The sequence below is a fragment of the Dreissena polymorpha genome, chromosome 11 (genome assembly GCF_020536995.1).
Source record: "Dreissena polymorpha isolate Duluth1 chromosome 11, UMN_Dpol_1.0, whole genome shotgun sequence".
Classification (NCBI taxonomy): domain Eukaryota; kingdom Metazoa; phylum Mollusca; class Bivalvia; order Myida; family Dreissenidae; genus Dreissena; species Dreissena polymorpha.
This window is the reverse complement of record NC_068365.1, coordinates 5,801,034-5,823,860: the sequence shown is the minus strand read 5'-3', so window position 1 is coordinate 5,823,860 and position 22,827 is coordinate 5,801,034. Positions and strand designations below refer to the sequence as shown.

At 36.2% G+C, this 22,827-nt stretch overlaps 1 protein-coding gene across 6 annotated transcripts in view; it reads right to left on the bottom strand.

Moving 5' to 3' along the window:
• Positions 1 to 1,573: 1,573 nt before the first annotated feature.
• Positions 1,574 to 22,827, bottom strand: part of LOC127849511 (uncharacterized) — a 53,169-nt gene continuing 31,915 nt past the window's right edge. The window contains exons 1-3 of one of the 6 annotated variants that reach the window (XM_052382113.1): positions 18,983 to 19,316; positions 8,237 to 8,318; positions 1,574 to 4,752 (exon numbers count right to left, since the gene is read on the bottom strand). In XM_052382113.1, the coding sequence (XP_052238073.1) occupies positions 3,400 to 4,752; positions 8,237 to 8,318; positions 18,983 to 19,011 (1,464 nt within the window). In that variant the 5' untranslated portion in view covers positions 19,012 to 19,316 and the 3' untranslated portion in view covers positions 1,574 to 3,399. Of the gene's footprint in view, positions 4,753 to 6,884; positions 6,929 to 7,059; positions 7,106 to 8,236; positions 8,319 to 15,922; positions 16,119 to 18,982; positions 19,317 to 22,827 lie in introns of those variants that run through there. The other 5 variants (XM_052382116.1, XM_052382117.1, XM_052382125.1 and 2 more) reach the window with 5 other exon arrangements.

The following is a 22,827-nucleotide window of genomic DNA, read 5'->3' as shown; positions in this document are numbered from 1 at the left end:
ATCCAGTTAAGACGGATAGTTATGTCCCTGATTAGCAGAATTTAAGAACATGTATTTAGCTCCGTTTTCCTAGAGCGAGGCTTATATGAAGTGATCACGTGATGCATTTAGCCCCGTTTTCCTACAATGATGCTCATATGAAGTGATCACGTAACCTGTATTTAGCCCCGTTTTCCTAGAGTTAGGCTCATATGAAGTGATCACGTGACATGCATTTAGCCCCGTTTTCCTACAATGATGCTCATATCAAGTGATCACGTGACATGTATTTAGCACCGTTTTCCTAGAGCGAGGCTTATATGAAGTAATCACGTGATGCAGTTAGCCCTGTTTTCCTACAATGATGCTCATTTGAAGTGATCACGTGACATGAAGTATCGTCTTATCGAAAATCCAGTTAAGACGGATAGTTATGTCCCTGATTAGCAGAATTTAAGCACATGTATTTAGCACCGTTTTCCTAGAGCGAGGCTTATATGAAGTGATCACGTGATGCATTTAGCCCCGTTTTCCTACAATGATGCTCATATCAAGTGATCACGTGACATGTATTTAGCCCCGTTTTCCTAGAGTGAGGCTTATATGAAGTGATCACGTGACATGTATTTAGCACCGTTTTCCTAGAGTGAGGCTTATATGAAGTGATCACGTGACATGTATTAAGCACCGTTTTCCTATAGAGAGGCTTATATAAAGTGATAACGTGATGCATTTAGCCCCGTTTTCCTAGAGCGAGGCTTATATGAAGTGATCACGTGATGCATTTAGCCCCGTTTTCCTACAATGATGCTCATATGAAGTGATCACGTGACATGCATTTAGTCCCGTTTTCCTAGAGTAAGGCTCATATGAAGTGATCACGTGATGCATTAAGCCCCGTTTTCCTACAATGATGCTCATATGAAGTGATCACGTGACATGCATTTAGCCCCGTTTTCCTAGAGTTAGGCTGATATGAAGTTATCACGTGCGGATTTTATGATAAGTTTGTAGCAAACTCTTCGACATTTACGCTAGAATATTATTACAAAATCCAAGACTGACCTTGCATTAACCTCAATCTTTTTGAAACTTTGTCAGAATGCTTATTTGGACGATATATTGAAAGAATTCGAATCTTTGCACCACATTAGTCCAAAATTAGATCACCGGGCTAAATCTTAGAAAACCTTCTTTACCTCTCTATAAACACATCATTTAAGACTCAATTTTCATAAAACTTGGTCAGAATATTTATACTGAAAATAACTAGGCCGAGTTCGAATTTGGGCTATGCGCGTCCAAAGCCGGGTCAAATCTTAGAAAAGCCTTGTTACCATTTAAGAGGCCACGTCTATAACTCTGTATTGATAAAACTTGGTCAGATTGACTAAATGCGCGATGTCTAAGCCAAGTCTGGACCAAGTGCGTCATATTGATTAAAAAAAAACGTGTTACCACTCTTTATGATATTTGTTCAGAATGCGTTTGTTTGTGTTTATAAATACAATAATCCATCGATACATATCTATAACAATATCCCTTTGTATGCCCTATCTATATGAAATACTAATAGTAATACTATAACTATAACTTTTACTAGTAATAATATCTTTATTTTCTCCAGGTAACACTTTAAGATAAAACATTTAACATTTATAACAAAGTGTAACTAAAATCTATCAAACTGTTATTTTATTTGTAATGTAGCCAACATAAACACAATGCAAGATTACCACCAAATCTATCTTAAATAAGTTTATCTATGAATGTTATTATTTTACGAGAAAACAAGTAAAGAAAAATAATATATGAACATTCAAAAATAAAATTTAAAAATATTAATTATAATAATGATAATAATCTTCAACTAATTAATTTGGTTTATAAAACTAACATAAATCCAGCTAAGAATAAAAGTTAAATCAAAAGTGTACTTCATATGTTAATACTTAACCTTCTTTAAAAGAGAATTATAGCGATTTCACAGTTTACCTTTTACACGTACTTCTTAATCAAACGTTACAGATGCTTTATATGACGGATATATCGGTATATTTATTAATGTGTGAATTTATATCTGCTATGATTATTTAAAACGATTTTCTTGAATAAAAAAAAACAATGTCTTAGAAAAAGAAGACATTATCATTATAAATAAACATAAAATTGAATGTTATATTCAGTATACTGTAAAGGCAAGAGTAAAAGAGGTACTAAATGTGACAATATTGAAGCTTTACAGAAGTTAATGTTACAAGGTACGTGTTATTTCTGTTTACACATATTACTTCAAAATATTAACAAATTGTATACTTTATAATGAAACATGACCGCTCCTCATGGGTTGCACATAACTTACGTTTAACTCAATAAAGTACAAACTATTCGATACCATCGATGTTCCTTCTCCTATAAGGTTTAATTTGGAATTTCGACGCGGGGATCCACTTTTTTATTTTCTCAGTTCAAATGCGACTTTTTAAAGGCGGCGTGTTATGGGGAAACCATGTGTCTGTAGCTCAAATATTAATGTCATATTTATTGCTAAAATGACAAAATTTGCATATTTCAGATGTAAAGGTGCGTTACTTCTAATCTAATGATATGTCTACTGAGTGTGATATGGTTCCTGCCAATTTTAAAACATGTCTGCAATTAAGGGGTGAAGTTTTCTTATGTGCCAAGGGTTAACCCTCTACAAATCACAATGTCGACCCATGCATAACGATAGTTGCTCACAACATTAAAGTAATTGAGTTAGTATTACATTTCGGCTGAGTTCGAAAATGACTGTCGTTTGTCTAAAAACATGGCTGCGAGGTATTAGGACAGTTTTCCTCATAAGTCTATTGTGTAACATTGTTATAAATACCTGCTATTAACAGTTACATTATGTGGCGTCTGAAGTCAGCGCCCTCGGGGCCATACCGGTGATGTTGTCAGAACATTACTAAATCGAATGAAAGGTCATAGACACATTATTATAAGGATACCTAAGTGCTTGTTGTAAGAATGTTTTATACAGCGATCACACTGGGTTTATCAGTTGGTTCATCCGGAAACAATGTCGAGCTTATTTTGTGTGGTAACATTTTACATGCTGCACATTTTGATTGTCAAAACTAGTTGATGTCTTTTCTAAAATAACATGGTTATTTTAAGGTTGCAAAATAAATAGATATTTATCCAAACACTATTCCTGCTGTATATCTTAACAAACTGTTTTCAGTACGGCCATCTGCATAACCTTAAGTATACAATACAAGACTTATCATCTATAGCTTTGCACGAGATTATTGTTTTCATACATACAGATTGTCAAGTACCAAGTCTTTATATTAAACAGTTTACCTAAACAACTAAATTATCGTGCACGTAGCCCTGATACACGCGCGAAATAATCGATTTGATTCATTATCACATAAGCATTCTGTCGTGAATATCAATCAGTTGATTAGCAGAACTGACTGTTAAGAACATTCGTTGCGCAACCTGTATCAATAGATCGACCTGGCGGCTGACTATCTTCTCCAGGATGGAATCCGAGTAATCCACCTCCTCAGTCTTCTCTCTAATTTCCACGCATCGGTTCTTGTACTCCAGCACCAGCATCTCTATCTCCATCCTTTTCTTGCTGAACCACATCATCGGCTCTGGGGACGCGACAATCGCCTTTCTTATCTTCCCCAGTCTCAAGATTACATTGGGCCCTTCCTCTAGCATGTCCGTGATATCTGCTACCCATTTATGTTGCTGGTAATCATGCATACCACAGGCTTCCATAAGATTTCTTTCCGGAATCATGTAATAGCAAAGTCGTTTTTTCTCAATAGCAGTCCTAAGTTTTTTCAGTCCGTCATGCAACCAGTAAAGTAAGCTGCGTGAATGAAACTCTGTCTGTGGAGTATTTTCAGCTTGCCATAATATGATGTTTTTCAACACGTACGATGTTATTTCTTTATTATTTGGTTTTATTATATCTCTGAGGATCATTTTAAGAATGACATATACTTTTGCTTGTGTGTCGTTAAGGTTGTTTACAAGTTCTGCCTCGCCGGTGTTGAAACAAATCCTCCACTCCATGTGCTTGCAATCGCTTCCCTTAAACCCTACCGGAGTAACAAAGGCTCCTAATGATACTACTTTCTGAACTATAGTTGGTGATGGCCAATTACGTCGTCTGTCAGCCCATCTCTGTAGGATGCTGGGGCAGTAACAACGCAGTGCGATTACTCTGTCAAAATGAAGTACGCCTCTAATTGTTTCAGGCATCGACGGCCCTGCTCGTTCATGATGTCCCTCATACGCATTACTTTCCGAATATTCATCTAGCAATAAGCTACTACTTAATAGAACGCCCCCATTGCCATTATCACACAGAGCCTTGGTAATTATATCATAACGTGCGTGAGCAGCTGGTCTCTCTTGTAACAGTCTGCAGTGCCCTGGATATACACATGTATCCATCGTATCCATCCTAAACACATCTATGTCGTATGAAATAGTGAGCAGATTGATATCAGCTTCAACACAGAGGTATTTCGTCAGCACAAATAACATGTCCCAGTCGCTTTCCAAAAAGCAGGTCAGTCCCTCTGCCTTGCTCCCAGCTGTGATTTGTTCTCCGTTTTTTTGTTTATTCAAAGATCGTGCATTCATCAGCCTATCAAACTCCCTGTACTTCTCAACGCGCCACCGTCTCATCATCTCGCCGTAACCCAACCGGGTCATTATAGTACAGATCTCCATGGACACGTTTTCAAGATGATTCTATGAACAAAATAATACGATCTTTAAGTCAGTTTAAAATACGCAATTGTATTTGATTTAAATCATAAGCACTAACAAAAAATACAATTTGGTATACATATGTTTAAAATAAAGTTTAAAGTTTGCTTTTTAATTTCATGGAAAGAAAGTTTATTGAAGTTTATTTGAGAGACTTTTGATTTAACCCTGTGTGTCTGTCTGTGTGTCGGTCACACTTGATGTCTCAACTTAAGTTCTTGTTTGTTTTACATGCACTTTTATCATGCAAAAATGATAATAAGACAGCAGAAAATTGCATCATTTCAAGATGTTATTAAAAAAAATTGACAACAGGAGGGGACCCCCTCCAGCACCCTTCCCAGTTGAGCCCCCCCCCCCCCCTCTGAATAATTTCTGCGTAGGCCTCTGTAGTATATGACTTACCCGCTTACTTACTGACGACTGTACAGGCTGCTATGCCTACAAATGCTTTCAGTCTCAGACTTATCCGAGAGTGACGACTGTACAGGCTGCTTTGTCTATAATGCTTCAAGTCTCTGACTTACCCGATAGTGAGGACTGCACAGACTGCTGTGCCTACAAATGCTTTCAGTCTCTGACTTACCCGAGAGTGACGACTGTACAGGCTGCTGTGCCTACAAATGCGTTCAGTCTCAGACTTACCCGAGAGTGACAACTGCACAGACTGCTGTGCCTAGAAATGCTTTCAGTCTCTGACTTACCCGAGAGTGACGACTGTACAGGCTGCTGTGCCTACAAATGCTTTCAGTCTCAGACTTACCCGAGAGTGACGATTGTACAGGCTGCTGTGCCTGCAAATGCTTCTAGTCTCAGACTTACCCGAGAGTGACGACTGTACAGGCTGCTGTGCCTGCAAATGCTTCTAGTCTCAGACTTACCCGGGAGTGACGACTGTACAGGCTGCAGTGCCTGCAAATGCTTTCAGTCTCTGACTTACCCGAGAGTGACGACTGCACAAGCTGCTGTGCCTACAAATGCTTTCAGTCTCAGACTTACCCGAGAGTGACGACTGCACAAGCTGCTGTGCCTGCAAATGCTTCTAGTCTCAGATTTACCCGAGAGTGACGACTGTACAGGCTGCTGTGCCTGCAAATGCTTTCAGTCTTGACTTACCCGAGAGTGACAACTGCACAGGCTGCTGTGCCTACAAATGCTTTCAGTCTTAGACTTACCCGAGAATGATGCCTGTACAGGCTGTTGTGCCTACAAATGCTTTTCGTCTAAGACTTATCCGAGAGTGACGACTGTAGAGGCTTCTTTGTCTATAATGCTTCAAGTCTCTGACTTACCCGAGATTGACGACTGCACAGGCTGCTGTGCCTACAAATGCTTTCAGTCTCAGATTTACCCGAGAGTGACGATTGTACAGGCTGCTGTGCCTGCAAATGCTTCTAGTCTCAGACTTACCCGAGAGTGACGACTGTACAGGCTGCTGTGCCTGCAAATGCTTCTAGTCTCAGACTTACCCGGGAGTGACGACTGTACAGGCTGCAGTGCCTGCAAATGCTTTCAGTCTCTGACTTACCCGAGAGTGACGACTGCACAGGCTGCTGTGCCTACAAATGCTTTCAGTCTCAGACTTACCCGAGAGTGACGACTGCACAGGCTGCTGTGCCTGCAAATGCTTCTAGTCTCAGACTTACCCGAGAGTGACGACTGTACAGGCAGCTGTGCCTGCAAATGCTTCTAGTCTAAGATTTACCCGAGAGTGACGACTGTACAGGCTGCTGTGCCTGCAAATGCTTTCAGTCTTGACTTACCCCAAAGTGACGACTGCACAGGCTGCTGTGCCAACAAATGCTTTCAGTCTCAGACTTACCCGAGAATGATGCCTGTACAGGCTGTTGTGCCTACAAATGCTTTTCGTCTAAGACTTATCCGAGAGTGACGACTGTAGAGGCTTCTTTGTCTATAATGCTTCAAGTCTCTGACTTACCCGAGAGTGACGACTGCACAGGCTGCTGTGCCTACAAATGCTTTCAGTCTCAGACTTACCCGAGAGTGGCGACTGCACAGGCTGCTGTGTCAGCAAATGCTTTCAGTCTCAGACTACCCGAGAGTGACGACTGTACATGCTGAAGTGTCTATAATGCTTTCAGTCTCTGACTTACCCGAGAGTGACGACTGTACAGGCTGCTTTGTCTATAATGCTTTCAGTCTCTGACTTACCCGAGAGTGACGAATGCACAGGCTGCTGTGTCTATAATGCTTTCAGTCTCTGACTTACCCGAGAGTGACGACTGCACAGGCTGCTGTGCCTGCAAATGCTTACAGTCTCAGACTTACCCGAGAGTGACGACTGTACAGGCTGCTGTGCCTGCAAATGCTTCAAGTCTCTGACTTACCCGAGAGTGGCGACTTTACAGGCTACTGTGCCTACAAATGCTTCAAGTCACTGACTTACCCGAGAGTGACGATTGTACAGGCTGCTGTGCCTATAATGCTTTCAGTCTCTGACTTACCCGAGAGTGACGACTACACAGGCTGCTGTGTCTATAATGCTTCCAGTATGTGACTTACACGAGAGTGACGACTGTACAGGCTGCTGTGCCTACAAATGCTTTCAGTCTCAGACTTACCCGAGAGTGACGACTGTACAGGCTGCCGTGCCTACAAATGCTTTCAGTCTCTGACTTACCCGAGAGTGACGACTGTACAGGCTGCTGTGCCTACAAATGCTTTCAGTCTCTGACTTACCCGAGAGTGACGACTGTACAGGCTGCCGTGCCTACAAATGCTTTCAGTCTCTGACTTACCCGAGAGTGACAACTGCACAGGCTGCTGTGACTACAAATGCTTTCAGTCTCTGACTTATCCGAGAGTGACGACTGTACAGGCTGTTGTGCCTGCAAATGCCTCCAGTCTCAGACTTACCCGAGAGTGACGACTGTACAGGCTGCCATGCCTGCAAATGCCTCAAGTCTCAGACTTACCCGAGAGTGACGACTGTACAGGCTGCTGTGCCTACAAATGCTTTCAGTCTCTGACTTACCCGAAAGTGACGACTGTACAGGCTGCCGTGCCTGCAAATGCTTCAAGACTCTGACTTACCCGACAGTGACGACATTACAGACTGCTGTGCCTACAAATGCTTCCAGTCTCAGACTTACCCGAGAGTGACGACTGTACAGGCTGCTGTGCCTACAAATGCTCTCAGTCTCTGACTTACTCGAGAATGATGACTGTACAGGCTGTTGTGCCTGCAAATGCTCCAGTCTCAGACTTACCCGTGAGTGACGACTGTACAGGCGGCTGTGCCTACAAATGCTTTCAGTCTCTGACTTACCCGAGAGTTATGCCTGTACAGGCTGTTGTGCCTGCAAATGCTTCTAGTCTCTTACTTACCCGAGAATGACGACTGTACAGGCTACTGTGTCTACAAATGCTTTCAGTCTCTGACTTACCCGAGAGTGATGCCTGTACAGGCTGTTGTGCCTACAAATGCTTTCAGTCTTAGACTTACCCGAGAGTGACGACTGTACAGGCTGCTGTATCCAGACTCTGACTCTGTACATCCGACGCCTCCTTCTGCCATTTGTAAAACGCTGGAAGTAAATATAAGTTTTAATTATCAAAGATGTGATTAGATTAAAAAAGGCAAAATGAATGGTAATAATATATATTATTGTTTCAATGTGTTTTTTCAGAGTTTACGTTCTTATAAACTGTCATAAAACATCAGCATAACAGCAAGTTTGATCCTTTAATCCTAATGTCTATATGCACCTGGTTGCGTTAAAAAAATAGTGTTTGATGTGTGTGGTGTGAAATAGTACATGTTGTAGTTTTATTTTTTATCATAAGTACCCAGATAAGTATATCATTTCTGTGAAGAAAGTTAAAGACTTGAACACGAGGTTAGTTTCAACTTTAACTGTTATATAATGGTGTTTCATCAAACGAGTCAAGACAATGAAGTCCTGTTCGTATCAATGAACCTGGTAGTTATTGGTGTAACCATTTACGAATGCCCGAGCTTCGTTATTGATTGTTAAAATCACTATATGACGATGTGAGAATCTGCTGGACATCTAAATAAGAACTATATTGTTCATATGCGGACATGGATAAGCTTGGATCAGTCAAGATGTTGCAGTTGGTGATGCAAATTATTTAAATAATCTTTTAAGCAACGCGTTATTGATTGCTGCACGCAAAAATAGGCCGAGGACGTTTTAAACTCGAGTCAATGTCATCATTATAAACATACAAAAGCCTTCATAACATAGAAATGTACTTATCTATTGATTTAGCACCAAATAAAAGATTGCGCTTTTGAAAATCGGGGCCTCAATCACAATGTACAAATCGAACTGGGGAGACGCAGTAATGTACAAAAAGATAACAGAATATGCAATAAATGTTCTGCAAACTAAGTTCGATATCTGGATTGTGAATATCATGCTTATATGCGTGTGTGTGAATATGTTTTAACCAACTATGCCAAGATCTAAGAAACATAAATAACTGAATAATGTAAAAACTATATATACACAACCTGTATGTATTTTTATAAACATGTTCTAGACATATATAACTTTATTTCCTCCAAAAACACGAAGAGTAGAACAAATAATATGACACAAGTTTACAATTATTAACAAAAAAATAAGAGTTATTTGTATACAAAATGCAATATAGTACACTTCTTAAGCGATCAGAACACTAACCATTGAAATGATAAACAGAGTAAACTTAAAAACACAACTATTTGAACAATTATTTATAGGCATGGAAATAAATTTATATTATTAAGGAAAATTAATCGTCTAGAAAGGTAATTGAACCAGAAAAAAAAACAGTACGCATGTGGTGTTAACATTAAACATATAATATTACTTTATATATATTTGAACAAAAAAAGTTCTGAACGGTGTGTTTACATTCTGTCCAGCCCTTGTGTACTCCCCTGAAAACCCTGTTGATTCTGCTCCCTCGTAATGCCTATTGTTGTCATTTTGTCCTATTATAACGTGAATGTTAAAACCAGTCATAACAACGAGTATATATTAATTGTTTTAACGCGTATCTATATTTAGGGGATTAACCGATATACTCTTTTAAAGTATCTCAAACACATACACACAATAAGACGTTTTTTATTACAAAATTTATGGCAATTAAAAACACATTATACTTCTAGTTTGTTCAGTAAACTAATAGATAAGGTAGTTTGACTGGTTAATTAATTTTAATAGTAATAGAAAGTTTGAACTTTTATTTCGGGCATGGAAAAGTATGTCCTAAAAAAGAGAACATTGCAATTGTTTAATGCATATCTGTCCTTAAGGCGGAATACCACCGAAATGCCCCTTCAATAAATCTCAAACACAGGCACACAATACAATATTGTAGTTTGTTTTACGAAATGTAATTTCTATTTAACACATTTTGTTTCATTTGTTCAATTAACCATAGATCGTTATTTTGTTTGGGTGCCTCGTTGTTTCTGCGGTGTATTTATGATTGAATGCATTAAATTTAGAATAAATCTATAATTAAAAACAATGAGAAAATGTCCAAATAAAAATATATAATAAATACTAAACCGCTTATTCTTTACCAAATATATTTGCATTTGTTATATTTTGGTTCAACATATGAAATGTGAAACATCTTAAATACGCACTTATTTTTAACAAAATACATTCTCCTCCAGTTGGGTACGTCAGAAAGAAAGGATATATACATCCCTTATTCTCATAGTATCTGCCCTCCTAATAATATCGTTAATTTAACGATAACTCCTCAAGAGGTGCTGGAAAGTTTTCTTTTTTTTTTCAATTTTTAGGTGTTGTAATTTATTTCATATTTATCCATGACTGTTACGACGATCATTTTCATGATTTCCGGAGTTCATTGGAAAGTAGGTGATGCTTATTCTACAGTGGGGCAATGATTTTTTAATTACGTAGCACACAATTATGTCAGTTTGTTTATGGATCAATATTAGCTTAATCAAATGTTTATATATCGGTTATTCTTATATAAAATATTTATATACGAACAACAAGAGCAAGAGTTTTTCCATTCAGATATTTTTCGAAACAAGCACATGCGCATAGTTACAAATCTTAGCAACCAATCTGACGGGCCATTATTATGAGAACAATAGTACATGATACAGATTACTACAGGGAGCTTAATCTAGCCAGTATTTTGTCCAATAGCGATTTTAATGCAATATTCGTTGATATGTCCCAGAAAACACATTTAGCTTTATATTGACATATAGCACATACGTTTTTTTTGTATTTGTTCACTTCCAAAATTCGTATGTATTCATTAAGAGGGCCGATACTACGGCTGAAACATGCTAATAAAACCATGGTTCAGATGTTATATTCCAATTAAATCGGCCTAATAATGTCAAATCGGTCCCAGTCAAAACCGATCACAGGCACAATCGGTACTCTGATACCCGATGTTTATTTTACACCACACAAAAGCTCCTACGATTAAACAGGTTTAACACTTGCTGACGTCATTGTGTTATCTTTTATAGAGATAAACATTTTTAGAAAATGCGTGTTATTCTGTGCAGAGCATGTCTTAGCCGTTGTGTAAATGAATAAAGCTTAACATTATTTATTTGCTAGTTATAGCTTTACCTCGAATGTTTCTTGAATCGCTCACACACGCATTTGTATAATGCCATAAAACGGCTATATAGAACTTATTCATATTTTTGGTAATTGGTTAAACATGTCCAAACAGGCGAATTGAAATTTGAAACTTGTTTATTTGCTTAAACGCCAATAACTATGAAAATACATATCCAATGGCGTTTTACAATAAGCTGAAAATGATACAAGTTAAACAATATATAAATAATAAACCGATGATAAACCTGATAGAAGAGATAAAATCGGGGTTACTTAAAACATTGAACCATATACGGTATTCCGATAAAAATATATAAGCGGGCATAATCTTGAAAATTGCATAAAAATCACGGAAAATGTAAGTTTTTAAATTCTTCTTTAAATATTCTAAGGAATTCGATTTTCTAAGATCCTGAGGCAAGGAATTCCAAAGTATTGGCCCAGCGGTACTGAAGCTCCTGTCACTTAATAACTTTCGCTTATTGAACGGAACGTCATACAGGGCCATGTTTGAGCCGTATGACCGCAGACTTTTGGAATATGTTTCGTGAGAAGTTCAGTGAGGTTGGCCGGGGCCTCATCATTTGAGCACTTGTACATACATGTAAATTGTTTGAAGATTATATTATCCTTGCTTTGATCGGCAACCAGTGCAACTCATATAACGCTTGCAGAGGGGGGGGGGGGGGGGCGCCGTTGACCGTCTGTCATCCACAAGAACATTGCAACAACGACCCTTCATATATGAGTTCATCCACGCAAGTGCGGTGTCTTGAAGACCATAACAACCCTCTTGAATTCCCATCCCTCGGGGAATAAAATGGTTAATATATATAATCGAAATTGGACAACAATTACACGCTTGTAATGCTTTCATACATAATACAAAACATGATTTTCCGGCATGGTGTTTTAACTACATGTTATCAAAACAATGCGTGGTGAAGTGGTACTCGCTCGGTTTGTTTATTAGACATCCCGGATTCTTATCCCAGTGCATATATAAATATCGCGTTCTCTTTAAATAATGATTATTGAAAACTATTACAAATGGTAACACTTTGCTAGTAAATTCATTTAATGGCATTTATATAACAAATCAAAAACAGATGTGAACAATTCCCTTTAAAAAGCCATATAAGATTCAAGAGGCTAACACAGATGTGGTTAATGACTATATCGAAATCATGGAATTATTATATACCACCACAATATTGATGAATCGTGATCAGATATTAATCGGACCATATCTACACAGAGTATTCACAAAAGTAAGGTCACCAAATCTTAGAAAACCCGTATTACCAGTCGAGCAACCAATTTTATGAATAATTATGTATTACCCTCAGTCAGAATTTTAATCTTGACAAGATCATGTTTGAACCTGGGTTAAGTGGGGTCAAACACTATGTCACCAGGTAAAAACTTCGGCAATATGTGTACCTTGAACTCAAGTTAGCGCTTCGGGACCATCATTGCCCTCTTGCTAATATTTAGAATTTAAAAAAATCAACTGAGGGAACGGACGTAAGTACATTCACAAAAAGCTGCTGCTGACATTGCACAGCTCTTTGAAACATGCATTTTCAGCCGGGTATACGGGGTATCCTTATTTTTGTTTAATACGAGAATAATTTTCAAGATCAAGTAATATTAGCAGAAAGGCTTCCTAAAAGGCTAAACTTTTTTATATCGGATGATTCAATATTATCTTCTCTTCTATGAACATGATATTTATGGGAACTATTATTTGCAAGTGAAGTCGACTATGTAAACAGCAAAACAAAACGCCCTTAATCATTTTTAAGTACGTAAATATTAACGAATACCAACTGTTTATACGTTCCGTTATTTATATGTTTTTGTAAATTTTGTCTTGCTTGTGAGGCCAGGTGCATTGGTGCTTCCAGTGTTTTAAGAAAATAGTTTTAAGGTGTATTGAGTGTTCTAATAGTGCACCAAATACATACTTGTTTCAATGCAACTTTTGATATATTTATTTGCGTAAATTAATCGGGAAATTACATAAATAATATGTGTGAATGGTTGTAAAAGGTTAACGTCAGAGCAGGTGAAGTGTGTGTCATTAATATCTGACATATTATTATGGTTACAGCTCTCTAGGATTATCAACGGGACACTTAATGTAAAAAATGACCATTCTAATGCACAGTAATTCACTATGGAGAAGAACTCTATAAGACTATGTCTTTCGTTCCTATCCTATTCGAACATGTTCGTATTATAAACATTGTTGTAATTATATGTAAACAAAAGTGCATTGTTTGAAATAAATATGTTTAAACTAATGCACAGTAAGAAACAAACATGTGCCCCACCATCTTTACATGGTGCATAATTTTCACACAAAAGGCGGCTTTTTCTGTTATCAAAAATGTGATTTTTCAGTAAAATGCACGGTGATACAGATCTGATGATGATGATGATGATGATGATGATGATGATGATGATGATGATGATGATGATGATGATGATGATGATGATGATGATGATGATGATGATGATGATGATGATGATGATGATGATACTGCTGCTGCCGATGCTGCTGCTGATGATGATTATGAATTATGTGTGTTTTTGGTCAAAAACGTTCGTGGGAAACAAGCGATCGTCCATTTTATGCTTACAATGCAAGGTCGTCGATATCACGGCACCTGCCAAAAGCGCAAACGCTTAAGTTGATGTGTCGAGGGAAAGGGCAACGTGTATATATAATGTGTTTTACAAATCTTCGTTATGAATACATCGCTGTAACGCAACATGACGATGGCCATACAGCGACAGTATGATGTTGATAACGGGACAGTGCGATAAAGAAGGCACGGTACTTTGATACTTTGATAACTATAATGCGATATAATTTCGTTGTATATTCAATGCACTGTTACATTATCGTCATCTTACTGTCGTGTTAGCATAATCATAGAATCTCTGATTAGTTGTGGTATTTTATATAATACCATCAAGTCCAAGTGCCCGCTTTGGTACGGGAGCCATTTGCTATAGCGTATAATTGGATTGATTTTAGAGTCGATACTCGAGAGTACGATGACGAAGACATGATACTATTATACTATGATATTGCGATAGAATTTCATTCAATAACATATGTTATGTCGCAGTATAGCTATTGCGCTTTCGTGTTGTATAGTTATGATATCGTGTTGTCGTGTTGTCTCGTTATCGTCATCGTACTGTCTTGTTACCATTTTCGTAGAATCTCACTCCGATGCCCATGTACATTTTTTTTTCACACGAGGGTTGTTTCATTACTATACATAAATAAAAAGGGACCATATCAAGACATTGAAATGTAAGAAATGGGAACATTTTATTATTATTATTGAACAGACGTTGGTATCTTTACTTGCGCGCATGAATTTCAGTATCGATTTAAAGGTGAGCTAATGTCCGGTTGTGATTTGTTTAGAGTTTGAAGAAAGACGGGTAAGCTTTTGTCCGGCGTAGTTAAATCACTGGATAACTTTCGTCCGCACAAGCCTCCCTCTCCCCCTCAACATTATGTCGAGGTGAGCTTTTGTTATACATTGGATTTGTTCTCTTACAATGATTTTTTTTCAAATAAAATACCAACAATAAAATACAAATACGTACAAGACAAAATCTATGTATATTCCTTATGGAAACATATATGAAGAAACCGCTTACCGTGTCCCGTAATATCTTAATAAAAAACAGAATACAATACAAAAGGCCTAATGAAAACAACACGCAGATAATTTATTATTTTAAAACAAACACGAGACAAAAGCAGAACAAAATCTCAAAACGTATCCATATCATTTATACGCATGAAACGCATCTACGACATAAATAGACGGGTAAATGCATATGACACTTCAACAAATTATATACAAAAAGTAAGAGCAAATAAACTGGCTTATCAGACGCAAAACGTTATCATTATACAGGCGAATAATGTACACATGATAGGAGACGCTGAACTGTACACAGGAAGTTCTATATAAAATAAACACATTCGATGTTGAAAGTAGAGGCAAGTAGAGACTTAATGACAATTTTTTAAAGCAAATATTTAAATAAACGAAATAAAGCACACACGACTCAAAAGTAACTTTTGAAACGCTGACAAAGATTAAAATAAGTGTACAAAAACGCAGAACATATTTTGAGCAGTTCATTTATGTAAGATATATTTATGATGAAATGCTAAGAAATCAACAAGCAAACATATACTAATTCACACGAGATCTTTGCCTAAAGCGCGGATTTAACGCATTCTACTTTCGGAGTGCATAAATTTGGCGATAGTTTGGTTTATTTCGCATATTTACCTACACTGTCGTTACCGTATTGTAACAGTTTGCTCATACTGAAATTTCTTTCAATAGTTTAATTTAAATAAAATGAGTGATTAAATACAATATAAATATAACATATTTATTTTGTTTTTGAATTTAAATAGGTAACCATCAACAATTACCATCAACTATTTTGTTAAACTAAATGAAAACTAAACATAATGCAATAAATGTACTTACAACGCAATGTTATCGCGATTGCCGTCTGCGTGTTCCTTCTTTGTGAATATTTTGTTCGTTTTCCATTGTTATCTTTTTCGTTGAGTTTAATTGAGACCCAAGTCTGGCGCACTGACAAGACAAATTTAATATGATTTAAGTTCACATTCCCCTCGAACAAGTGACATAAGCAAACACACAGATTAGATAGCACAGATAGTATGCTTTGGACACCGGCACGATTTACCGAAATCTATCTAAATGTGCCCAAATCGACCAACATATTCGCAAATATTTGCAAACCAAAGATAATGCAAAACAATTTAGTGATAAATATATCAACTTCATGTATACTACTTCACACTTGTGTTATACTTTAAATAAGTATAATAACTATAATAATATATTTTTATAAATTGCGATACGAAAACAAAACGGCAGATAAAATGCAATTTACTTTTTAAATTGTAAATTATTTTGATTATATATAACAGTTATTTAGACAAGTACATAGTAATAATGAAATACAACACGGTCAGGCATTAGATTGTGTTTCTTATTCATCTAATTAAGCACTAGTGCGAAAAACTTCACGCGATGTAAGTCTTGAAAAAGCGAGTTGGTATACATAATTGTGTTTTTGTACAATTTTGTATTTTTAACATGTGAAATATTTAAACATTTCTATACATTGCGAATATCTTAGTATGTTGTGAACTCGCAAGTTATGTATTATTCGGCCGGTTATTTATATTATGTTAAGAGTATTTATACTATGTATTTTGATGATTGTTTCGTACAGTTTTTCGTATGTCTTATCTAGGAAGAAACGTACGTCATGAACTGAATTATTGCGTTTATTTACAATGCATAATCTAAACTCCTGGTAGAATTGCACTTAGCGAGTACTGGACGCGTTTACTTTGCACTGATAAGCGTCTCTGACGTGGTTAGCTCGATTGATTAGGGATTCTTTATGTGATTATATCACGCTGACGTGGTTAGCTCGATTGATTAGGGATTCTTTATGGGATTATATCACGCTGACGTGGTTAGCTCGATTGATTAGGGATTCTTTATGGGATTATATCACCCTGACGTGGTTAGCTCGATTGATTAGGGATTCTTTATGGGATTATATCACGCTGACGTGGTTAGCTCGATTGTTTAGGGATTCTTTATGGGATTATATCACGCTGACGTGGTTAGCTCGATTGATTAGGGATTCTTTATGGGGTTATATCACGCTGACGTGGTTAGCTCGATTGATTAGGGATTCTTTATGGGATTATATCACGCTGACGTGGTTAGCTCGATTGATTAGGGATTCTTTATGGGATTATATCACGCCCTCTTCTTACGATTGATTAGGGATTCTTTATGGGATTATATCACGCCCTCTTCTTATGATTCAAGTAGGCCGCTTGACGCTTAATATGGGTAAAGTTTATGACAAGTTTTTGTGAACTCGCAAGTTATGTATTATTTGGCCGTTTATTTATATTATGTTAAGAGTATTTATACTATGTATTTTGATGATTGTTTCGTACAGTTTTACGTATGTCTTATCTAGGAAGAAACGTACGTCATGAACTTAATTATTGCGTTTATTCTCAATGCATAATCTAAACTCCTGGTAGAAATTGCACTTAGCGAGTACTGGACGCGTTTGCTTTGCACTGATAAGCCGCTTGACACTCAATATGGGTAAAGTTTATGACAAGTTTTTGTGTAATAAAATTATGTTGTGGTAAACCGACTGACGCTAATTATAACTGACATTTTGTTGAAATGTCGCCAAACAAAAATAAGCAAGTTGACTTTCAAACAAGTTTGATCTAAAGATTGATAACAAATAGTATGACGTCAACATATACTACCAAAGGATGTTATTAAAGATCAGGCACCAGAACCACTAGCAACGAAATCAAATAGGTAGTGATGCGTAACCCGCAATTAGATTTCAATGTTTTTAGTGTAAAAATATTTGTTCTCACGAGCTCAAATGCAATATAAATACAAAAATAACGTTTTTTTCAACTAAATCGTTTGAACTATAATTATTTTATATATATGTTTTCGGTACATTTGGGAATATTTAGTTAGATATTGGTAGATTTTGATAATTCATGTCGCTATTGATTTATATAACATAGTCTAACGTACGTAACTCCATTGTTTAATGCCTATTTATCGCCATTTATAAAGAAAATGATAAATGATGAATAATCATAGCGTTAGAGATGTATGACCGTAGGTTGATAATCGACGTATATGCTCTTGGTAAACTACATTGTACATAATGTGTTATCAAATCGGTCCAGGATACAGTCTAAAGTCCTTGAATATTTGAGTAGTTAATTGCAGAGTATAAAAGCAAACTATGCGAAAGCAAACGGTTAAAGGGACTTGTTCACTTATTAATATATCTTTGAAAAAGAAATACAAAATTGTACAAATGTAACTGATGAACTATGTTTAAATACTTACAATAGCAAGGATAAAGACAACATAAGACAGTGTCCATGTACTTTGGTTTTAGCCATTGACCTCTCGACACGAAATCGTACACGCCACGACTTTAACATGCAGGTTATGTAATTTCGGGAATCGTTACAATTCTATGTCGGCAATACACAACTTCGCTCAATTATTAGTGAACAGTGCTCATTACTTTTCCGATTTCGTTTGATATTAATACACGTTTACATACTTTTACATTTTCCTTTTTCTGAATGTTTATTTTAGTTGTTTGAATATAATACATGCATTCCTTTTGGAATCTTTGAAAATGTATTTACTTATTTCTGACGCGTGTGTATTTACACGAGAAAGTTCGAGTATTTATATTAAGATTTTTTTGAACACATGAACTTAAAAAACACAAACAAAAATACAATTTGCAAATCATATATTTAAAAAAACTAATTTCCTGCACTTTCGATTTCAAGACAAGGCTTGCCTGATTTGTTCTTCGTAAACATCGTCTTAATGCCTTCAATATCTGTGGCAAGTTTTATAAAAATCCGCAAAAGATATAGAGCGGACTCGAAAACGTTACGGACAGTTTAATCGACTTACAGAGTAACGGATTGACGGACGAAGGGCATTCCTATAAACCACCACCCCCTTTACCGTTCCGCTTTGCGGCGGGAAATATGAAAACGAAAATGTCAAACATGAGTTTAAAACACAGCTTCTAAGTAATGCAAATTACTGATTAATCTGGGACGACACTTAACTCACATTCATAATATCCACGTTTCACTGAGCGCGGTACTTATATAATGACACCGGTGTTTTCTCATAACACAAATCATACCTTCGACGAATTTGCTGTTACTGTACACAAAGATAATATAACTGTTCTCCAATTGTCTGGATTAGGTTGATATGTTCTTGGTATACTATACTCTGCATATGTATTATTGAAATCAATTAATTAATGTTAATTAATTTAAATAAAAAAACACTTATTTCGCACTTTGGCTACTAAATTGTATTATTCTATATGCATAATTCTTATGAAAAAATGTGGTTATGATCTTGGTTTTAGGAACATTTTTTTAGAAGCCTTCTTGATTCTGCCAGCCATTTTGGACGCCATCTTTATATATTTTATATAACACACGTTCTTTATTCATATTTAACATGTATTAAAATACACATATTACAATAACAAATTGACACACTAATACGTAACAAAATAACGCATATCTATATGTTTAAAAAAATAGGATTGGAAATGGCCACCATCTTTGACGCCATATTGAATTTCTAAAACAAACAAAGATAACAGCCCGACATAATTGGGATTTTTCATCAGTAATATATACGCTTACTAAAAAACTCTTTATTATTTACTATACACTTCAATGTCGGGTTTAGTGAAAATTGGCCACTTTTCTTCCGGACTAGCAAACAACATGATTGACGTAAACATCGATCTATAAATTATTATGTCGCATAAGATATCATTAAGTACTATATAAAACACACAAAAAATATCTGAAGAGTTAAATGCTTGAGAGACAACTCTTCTCTAGAAAAATAATGGGCCTGTGGGTCTGTGGAATTAGAACGGTGTTTCATATACGAGACTGCATGGTCCTGGTCATATCAATCAACGTGATTGAAAACTACAAACACTAGTGTCACTATTAATATCAAAAAAAAGCTTGAGTGAAACAAATCAAATCTGATTGTGCAAACAAGACAACGGCTCGTAGTAAAACTCTTAAGGTACGTCTTCGTAAACGTGGATCTGCGCGATACAGGAATAGAAGATCCTTCAGATTAAGTATTCCGTCTATTTGATCCATATTTAAATCTCTTTGGCTCCTCAAAGTATTCTTCAGGGTCTACGTCATCAATTGTTCGTTTCGGCATTCTTAATGATGCGCGCGCATACGCTATGCTCTATTTATAGATATTGATTTCTAGTAAATTAAAGTAAGATTCTGATTGGTTGAAAAAATGGTTCCAATTTAAAATAAAGTAGGTGCAAGAACTAGGTTTAGTAGGTGCCATTGTGATAACTGGTGTTTAGGTTGATTACATCAAAAAAATACTACAGAACCACACATAGAAGGAGGTGAGATAGATAAAATATTATTGCAGATTCGGATAGCCACTGAGTTAAATCATCAGAGAAAGTGCAATTATAATGAGCCCCAAATGTTTAATAAAAAAGTTATGAAACAAAATAGGCAAAATGGTGCCACATTAGTTAGGGTAATATTGTCCTAACCATGTATGGCACACATTCGACTATGGTTCAACAAAAACTTTAGACTTTAGCACAAAGTGTTTTTTCAATGAAATGATATATAAATCCAAGGGAGATAATCCTTGATAGTAAATCGAAGAAAGCTATTGATTGAATCCATTGATCTGGTTTGACTTTGATAGTGCGGATTAGAGAATCTTATCGTTTCGTAACCTACGGTTATTATATAAAGAAGGCTTTGACACCGATTATGAGCTGCGCTCACAACTTTCGTCGGCCTACGGCCTCGACTTAAGAGAAATTGATTGATTGAAGAGAAAATGATTGTTCTATGATAGTATATTTATTCTCATTCTTAAGTAATTTACAGACAGTGTATTCTCCCCTCAGTCCCCCAAGGGGGAGGTCTGTATGGCTGTTGCGCTTGGTTTTAATATTCGACAGTTTTAAATCGTTGTAAAGACACATGTGAATTTGCACACATGTGCATGTATGTATATTCATCAATCTTAAGATGAAGTTAGAATGCAGGACACGAATTAACATGACAAAAATTGCTTATTCGCCCCAATATACACTATTTGTTCATAAAACACGTACACAGTTACTGTTTGAAGTTACGGTAGTGTTAAAAAAAAATTAAATTTATTATACTTTCGATTTTAGGACCCATTGGCTAGAGTTTGTGATATTTTTTTTTCGTGCATTTAATATTTTAACAATTATTTCTTTTATTAAACCTTCAAGTCTACTGCCAGGACCATTTGAACGATAAAAGTTCTTATTCGTCTCTAACAAATCACACGCAGATACACATTGAAGATATTTGTTTTTATAAAATGATGGTACTTTCGATTTAAACAACCTTTTAAGGGAATTTATGAGTAGGAATGCTATGCGATAGGTTAACCATAAGCATTAAGAAGATAACAGTCTACTTACGGAACAAATGCACGCGAATGGATTTTATTTTACACCGGTCTTTTAAGCTCTTTTAAGTTAAAAAAAAAACTTTCTTCTACGGTTAATCTATGTACCTTGAGTCATTCTTTTGACAGATAATATGTTAAAGATATAAGGATATATTCATATAATGCCCAAATGCTCTTTTATAGTATATCAAACACATCTCATTTGTTCAGTAAACTATTGTTTGAAAGTTATTTTGAGTAATTAGTTGTGTCTGCGGTAAATTTACATTAAGGTGTGTATGCATTTAATTGCGAACAACAATTTATGGCATAACTGTGAGCAAAAGTGAAATTTAACAAGAAAACATAACCTATGACTAAAATGCCAATTTATTTTGACACCAATAATAAAATGGCTCGTCTCAAATTCACAAAAGTCATTCCAATAATGTTATTTTTTCTTTATCATTTTTTATCATTTTCATTTTTAAAGGAAGAACACTTGAATATCACAGTTTTTTGGGAAACAACCCACGACCGGAAGTTTAGATGCGTAGTTCTTAAATCAAGAATAATAAGCCTACCTAGGGATAAGGTTACATAACTTAAATGACTTAGGAAGATCCGCCCGTAATCGTGACTTAAGGCTGTTCAGTTGCATAATATACTCCTTTATTTTCATTAAACGCTGGCAGTTATCAATGCAAACAAAACATTTAAAACAATATACTTATCCATGACAATGTGTAACGTATGTATTGACTGCTGAGTCTTGAAACGCTCTCAGTCTCTGAATTGTCATAGAGACTGCAAAACTTGATGTGTCTTTAATTTGAGTTGCAATGCTATGAGGTTAAATTTTATTTCCACTTATATGTATCATGAATATTGCTAGGCCAAGTGTGTGGTTGAGCGCTTTGCATTGACCGTTCCAAGCCATTGACCCCAGCTTTATGTGTTTATGTTGTTTTCTATTGTGCTGCTTTGTACTGTTTTGGTAATTGGTCACTTGCCTTAAATAAAGGACCAACTAATTGTATATAAAGAGAATGCAATACTGCTCCAGCAGCTGGAGTTTCACTTCTTTATATTGGAACGCATTTAGTCTTTAATTTATCTGAGAATAACAAAAGTACAGTCTGATGTGTCTGGGTGCGTTTTAGTCCCTAAATTTATTAAGAGTGACGACTCCAAAGGCTGTCGTTATCGGAACGCTCTTATTCTATAATAAATTATACAGATCAAAGTGAAGACTGTACAGACTATGGTGTCTTGGAGCGCTTTTT